The sequence below is a fragment of the Diabrotica undecimpunctata genome, chromosome 5, assembly GCF_040954645.1.
Source record: "Diabrotica undecimpunctata isolate CICGRU chromosome 5, icDiaUnde3, whole genome shotgun sequence".
Classification (NCBI taxonomy): Eukaryota; Metazoa; Arthropoda; class Insecta; order Coleoptera; family Chrysomelidae; genus Diabrotica; species Diabrotica undecimpunctata.
In genome coordinates, this window is record NC_092807.1 from 123,769,751 (window position 1) to 123,777,105 (window position 7,355).

The 7,355-nt window shown below is 32.6% G+C and overlaps 1 protein-coding gene across 1 annotated transcript; it reads right to left on the reverse strand.

Moving 5' to 3' along the window:
• Positions 1 to 6,206: 6,206 nt before the first annotated feature.
• On the reverse strand, positions 6,207 to 6,819 carry LOC140442461 (protein immune deficiency-like). The gene has a single exon (XM_072533530.1). The coding sequence runs from the start codon at positions 6,798 to 6,800 to the stop codon at positions 6,207 to 6,209; it is 594 nt and encodes a 197-aa protein (XP_072389631.1). The 5' UTR covers positions 6,801 to 6,819.
• Between the last annotated feature and the right edge of the window lie 536 nt (positions 6,820 to 7,355).

Sequence of the window (7,355 nt, forward strand, 5' to 3'; positions counted from 1 at the left end):
TCCACCTTGCAGGATATTATTGGACCACCTACTTACTGCATATCCCACAGTAGAACAAGAGTTTTCACTGTAGATTCAAAAGTGGAAAAAAATCGTGCAAAATAATGGAAAAGTTCCTGATTGTATTTTAGAAGTATTAGAAAACTGCGATATTCATACCTATGTATTCAAATATCAGAATATTTCTGCAAATATTAATTACACTGCCAGTCAGCGCAGCAACAACAGAGCGTTCTACGCTTAAGCGTCCAAAGACTTGGCTTAGAAATAGAACTTCTGTTAACTGGTTTAGCACTCATCAATGTGCAACCTGAAATTTCTCTAGATGTTGATGCAATAATAGAGCGATTTGCTAAATCGGATAGGTGAAAAGAATACATTTTTATAAAATTATATAATATTTACTTTTCTTATAGTATTTTTATTCACTGAACTTTTACTTACCACTCGTTGCCGGCTGTTGCTGACGATTAGTGCACTTATAGCCTAATATGCCTAATTATAAAAATAACTATTCCTTAATTATATTATGTTTTTTGTTGAATAAATTAATTTAAATAAAATGCTGTTTGCACTTATTCTTAAGGTTTCTTCTTCATTGCGGAAGGATGGCTATAACTACAGCAAATTGCTCTCTATCTTGAGCTGTTCTTAGTATCGAATGTGTGTCCATGCCTGGCCAGTCTCTTACATTCTTCAGCCAGGAGCATTTTTTTCTTTCTGGACCTCTTTTTCCTTCTACTTTCCCTTTTATTATGAATCGTAGAAAGTTATATTTTTCTTCTCTGTGAATATGTCCTAGATAACTTGTTTTTCTGTTGTTTACAATATTTAGGAATTCTCTCTCAGTTCTCATTCTTCTGAGCACCTCGTTATTGGTCACGTGCTCTGTCCACGAAATCTTCAGCATTCTTCGAAAAACACACATTTCAAAGGCTTCTGTACGCCTTATACTTGTAATTCCGAGAGTCTATGTTTCCACTCCATATAGCAATAAGGAATAAATGAATGTTGATACAAATTGATATCGGATATCCAACGATAAGATAGAGTTTATTAGGAATGTTAAATACATTCATTAATGTTTACACTTACATTGAGTTATTGCAATTAAATTACTTAACTTTGGTTAATACTTATTTATCCTTGGTTTGTTCTTGATTTTATAGCTATAGGATAGGTGGGTTTAAATTAATTGTCTTTAAAATACCTAGTTTCAATTGACAGTCCTTGATTTTGCAGTATTTATATTTTAATAACTTTCCTTTGGTTTAATAGTCTTGTACACTTAATTTTACTGAGTATGTGTGTTTAAATTATTTTGTTTTTGTTTAAGTTTAAGACCCCTTAATGTTGTACCCTTCTTTGCATCCGTAGGATATTTGGGTTTTAATAACTTCTCATTGGTTTAATATATTGCTTAAAATAATTATTGAGAAGAAAATTGTTCCCTTACATGAGGCACAAAAGGTGCAAAAATCTAACTCCTATATCAAAATCACCCTCAAGACCCATGACCCCCCCCCCCCCGACAAAAAATTTCTGGGGATCAGCCACTGAAAGGTGCAAAAATCTAAATCCTGTATCAAAATCACCCTCAAGACCGATGACCCCCCCTGACAAAATTTTCTATATCCGCCACTGTCCATATCATCCTCCCATCGCTTTCTCGGTCATCCAATTGATCTGTTCCCTTGCATTCCTCCATTCACTAGTTTTTTGGGAATCCTGTTTTTTTCGTATATACATTGAAGACGGCGTAGGCGGACATACTTAGATAAAAGTGGTTCTTTATATATATTATATATATTTCATAATTGTATCTGATTCGATACTTGTTGTTTTCATTTATAGGGCCTATTATTCGTCTCAGTGCCTTTCTTTCAAAGATGTCTATGCAATTTACATATTTTTGAGTCAACACCAAAGTTTTATATCCATAGCTCACTATCGGTCGGATCTTACTTCTTTGATGTACGTCCCATGATTTAAATGTCGGGCTCATAGCAACGTATGCCGTATTTTCTAGGATGATTTTTCTGCTAAGCTTTGCATCGTCATTGTTGTGCTTTGTGATGTTGATCCTAAATAGATGAAGCTATCTATTTTTTCTAAGTTGTCAACTATTAGGTAGTGTCGTGTTGCTCTCTTCGATTGACTTTATACTAGTATTTTAGTCTTTTTTTCGTTTAATAACAGACCTATTCTCTTAGCATGTGATTTAAGTTCCGCATACGTATTATTACCTGTTACTTTGGTGCTATTTATGATATTTATGTAATCTGCATATGCCGTTAGTTGGACTGATTTAATGATAAGTGTGTTATTTCTACCTTATGTTTCTCTTACTACGTATTAATAAAAAAAAAATTAAACAATGTTGGTGCCAGCCCATCAAACTGTTTTTAAATAATGCCCTGAAATATTACTTTAATTTAAGGGATCATAAATATATAAATACCTTGAACCAGAAACGATCGAAACATTTGTTTTCCTATTTAAATAAAAAATGGCAGATTGTTCGTAGCTCTACTTTAGTCCTATAGTACATAGGTTGGCCCTATACCAGAATCGATTTTGGGTTTTACAATTGACCTACACAGAAATCATCTGTGTCCGAATATAATTTAATTAAAAGAGGTTATTCTTTGTATGTGGGTATATTTTATTTTATAAAAACCCTTAAAAGGGCAACATTACAAGCACGAACGTTTTCGGAACAACTGTTCCATCATCAGGTTTAAAATGCCTAAAATAAGTATAAACCATTTAGTTACAGCAAACGTGGTTTAAAATTTTGACTAAGGTTAAAAACAATAAAATGGTTATACTTACAGGTTAACATGCCTGAGCCACCAAAATATTTGGGTAAAAACCCTTTAAATTGAAAAATGTTACCAAAGATTGTACATGATGTTTATAATATTATGTGATGTTTAATATTTTAATTAGATTTTACTTCAGGTAACATACACCCATGCTTAAATGAGTTCCAGTGTCCGGAGAGTAAACCTCTTCAAACGGACTACGGTTGGCAACTGATTGATGAAATACTCATGAGCGGTGTCAAAAACAAAATGTCAGTGAACCATGAAACAGTGTTAGTTAAACATTATATTGCTACAGCCAAAAGATTAAAAAACTTTGATGATGTTAAAATGATAACAGTAATCCAGGTGTTGGGATTTAAAAATTTTTCTATAATTATTTAATATTGGATGTAAAAGATGTAAATTACTGGTGTTGTTGAATGTCATGTTTAAGAGGATGACGTATGCATTAGGCAGCTTATGTTACTCTTTATCGTATGGAGTGTGGTCTAAAAGGTGTAATTTGTGAAGAATTAGCTGAAATATATGGAAATGTCCTTTTATGTTGCTAACATCTAGGACAAGGAAAAATAAATAATATATATTTGTAGCTAATGTAAGACTTTTTTAGTAGATGAAATTGTTTAATACTGCTAGTATCGTAAAAATTTTTTTTTTTTTTAATATAAGTGAGTCCAATAGATGGAGAAAAATTGATTGAAAATCTTCCGGCTGAAGGAATTAAAGTTATAATATATGTGATTAAATTTAAAAAATTTTTGGAAAGACTGAGATCCTCAGAGACCTGGCAGGAATAAAAGTAAATGGAATGACTAAAGAATAAAGGGGAGTGGGTTAAAGGGAAATGAATGAGTTAATCAACAAAATTAGAGATGATAGAGGTCCTTCATGCTTAAAGCATCTAGCACCCTGAATAAAATATATTTTGGTTATATTTCATTTGGTTATATTTTTGTTCAGGGTGCTAGATGCTTTAAGCATGAAGGACCTCTATCATCTCTAATTTTGTTGATTAACTCATTCATTTCCCTTTAACCCACTCCCCTTTATTCTTTAGTCATTCCATTTACTTTTATTCCTGCCAGGTCTCTGAGGATCTCAGTCTTTCCAAAAATTTTTTAAATTTAATCACATATATTATAACTTTAATTCCTTCAGCCGGAAGATTTTCAATCAATTTTTCTCAATCTATTGGACTCACTTATATTAAAAAAAAAAAAAAATTTTTAAGATACTAGCAGTATTAAACAATTTCATCTACTAAAAAAGTCTTACATTAGCTACAAATATATATTATTTATTTTTCCTTGTCCTAGATGTTAGCAACATAAAAGGACATTTCCATATATTTCAGCTAATTCTTCACAAATTACACCTTTTAGACCACACTCCATACGATAAAGAGTAACATAAGCTGCCTAATGCATACGTCATCCTCTTAAACATGACATTCAACAACACCAGTAATTTACATCTTTTACATCCAATATTAAATAATTATAGAAAAATTTTTAAATCCCAACACCTGGATTACTGTTATCATTTTAACATCATCAAAGTTTTTTAATCTTTTGGCTGTAGCAATATAATGTTTAACTAACACTGTTTCATGGTTCACTGACATTTTGTTTTTGACACCGCTCATGAGTATTTCATCAATCAGTTGCCAACCGTAGTCCGTTTGAAGAGGTTTACTCTCCGGACACTGGAACTCATTTAAGCATGGGTGTATGTTACCTGAAGTAAAATCTAATTAAAATATTAAACATCACATAATATTATAAACATCATGTACAATCTTTGGTAACATTTTTCAATTTAAAGGGTTTTTACCCAAATATTTTGGTGGCTCAGGCATGTTAACCTGTAAGTATAACCATTTTATTGTTTTTAACCTTAGTCAAAATTTTAAACCACGTTTGCTGTAACTAAATGGTTTATACTTATTTTAGGCATTTTAAACCTGATGATGGAACAGTTGTTCCGAAAACGTTCGTGCTTGTAATGTTGCCCTTTTAAGGGTTTTTATAAAATAAAATATACCCACATACAAAGAATAACCTCTTTTGTTATACGTGGTATACAGCCAGCTACAGGAATTATTTTCCTTGTGGATAATTTAATTAGTTCGGAACTAATCACAAATACTTAACTCCGCTTGCCCCTATTTGCGCTGTTATATCAAATACTACGCATTACGTGATCATAAGTCACCGCTGGACGGTAGAAAAAGTACAAAAACTATATTTTTATTTAGAGTAAATCCTAGGAAATGAGTTTGGTGCAATTTTCTCGTTTAATGAGGTTATAATAGGAGATACGCTCTGGTGAATACCAAGGAGCATTGCCTCTACTTCAGATTGTATCTGAAAAATAAACGCACCATCAGTAGTGCGTCCACACTATATGCCATATTTTTAACCCTTTAAATAGCCAAAGAACTTTTTGTAAGCACGCGAGAGTGATTGAGAGTGATTATATTGAATTAAAATGATTTCAGGTTTTTATTTTTTGTAATATCTACAATTATGTACATAATTTGAGTGCGACTTGAGACTTTTGATAAATTTAACCAATTAATGATTGCACTAATTTATTAATAATTGGAAATAATGTTTATACAATAAAAAAATAAACATAATAAAACTAAAATCGTAGACTAATTTTCGAAACCAAATTCAAGAATTCCGCTTTAATCTGTGCCTTCTAAGAATTGCAAGGCAAAAACAGACGTTGATAAAGGTGTTAAGAGAGACATGGGGAATCTAAAACTTGCATTTCACAACATATCTTTTCAACTAAGCAAAATTCTTAGCGAATTGGTTTCTAGTACTCGTACAGAGTATATCGAAATAACAAGGAAAAGACAGTTAAGATTTTATTTCACGTATAGGGAGCTTGCGCATCCGTTTATACGTATTTCAGCCCAATAGGCATCATCAGAACGGCTTTCGCAAGCGCTCTGAACGTGAAATAATTCTTCTCTGTCTTAGGAAGCAACTATAACATGGCTTCGTATAGACGCAATGTAGCGACATCTGATAATAAAATCGTAGACTAATTTTCGAAACCAAATTCAAGAATTCCGCTTTAATCTGTGCCTTCTAAGAATTGCAAGGCAAAAACAGACGTTGATAAAGGTGTTAAGAGAGACATGGGGAATCTAAAACTTGCATTCCACAACATATCTTTTCAACTAAGCAAAATTCTTAGCGAATTGGTTTCTAGTACTCGTACAGAGTATATCGAAATAACAAGGAAAAGACAGTTAAGATTTTATTTCACGTATAGGGAGCTTGCGCATCCGTTTATACGTATTTCAGCCCAATAGGCATCATCAGAACGGCTTTCGCAAGCGCTCTGAACGTGAAATAATTAGTCTACGATTAGTAGACTAATTATACCAACTGTTCCTGATTTAGGATCATTCTGAAACCAATCCAGCAATACTTGATATATAACTTCTTTAATACCATATACTTGATGATCTGCTATAAATTGAGAAATTTGCCCTTCTCCAATATCACAAGCTCTTGCTACATCTTTCCATTCAGAGTCCATATGAGTGGCAGCAAACTGTAAATCATCTCTTGATAAAGATTGTGTACTAGCCTTCAAAGATCTAATGGCAGAAGTCTCAGGGATGTCAGTCTTTTTATTTTTTTCATTCCCACTGAAATTGTATGTATTTTTGTTTCCTACATGTATGTCTTTCGAGTGTGATATGTTTATTACTGTAGCTGAAGCTGTTGATGGACTAAATTTTTTTCCTCCGTTATTTCTTTTCGTTCTTGTATTAAAACTAGTGAAATTATTTTTACGAACTTCTTGATATTCAGGATTATCATCCTCTAGATCTACCGTGTAAGTAATTTCCTCCTCTATTTTCTTATCTTTCGGACCATGTCTAGGATTTGGCAAAGCATCAGTTGTAATGTCATCTTGATGTTTTTCTTCTGAACTGGACATTTTATTACGCTTACTAAGTTAGACTTAGAATACTAGAAATATATACTTAGAATAGTAGAAATTAAAATTAGTCTACGATTTTATTATCAGATGTCGCTACATTGCGTCTATACGAAGCCATGTTATAGTTGCTTCCTAAGACAGAGAAGAATTATTTCACGTTCAGAGCGCTTGCGAAAGCCGTTCTGATGATGCCTATTGGGCTGAAATACGTATAAACGGATGCGCAAGCTCCCTATACGTGAAATAAAATCTTAACTGTCTTTTCCTTGTTATTTCGATATACTCTGTACGAGTACTAGAAACCAATTCGCTAAGAATTTTGCTTAGTTGAAAAGATATGTTGTGGAATGCAAGTTTTAGATTCCCCATGTCTCTCTTAACACCTTTATCAACGTCTGTTTTTGCCTTGCAATTCTTAGAAGGCACAGATTAAAGAGGAATTCTTGAATTTGGTTTCGAAAATTAGTCTACGATTTTATTATCAGATGTCGCTACATTGCGTCTATACGAAGCCATGTTATAGTTGCTTCCTAAGACAGAGAAGAATTATTT

Coding starts and splice junctions, on each gene's coding strand:
- LOC140442461 (XM_072533530.1), bottom strand. CDS start 6,800: ATGTCCAGTTCAGAAGAAAAACATCAAGATGACATTACAACTGATGCT.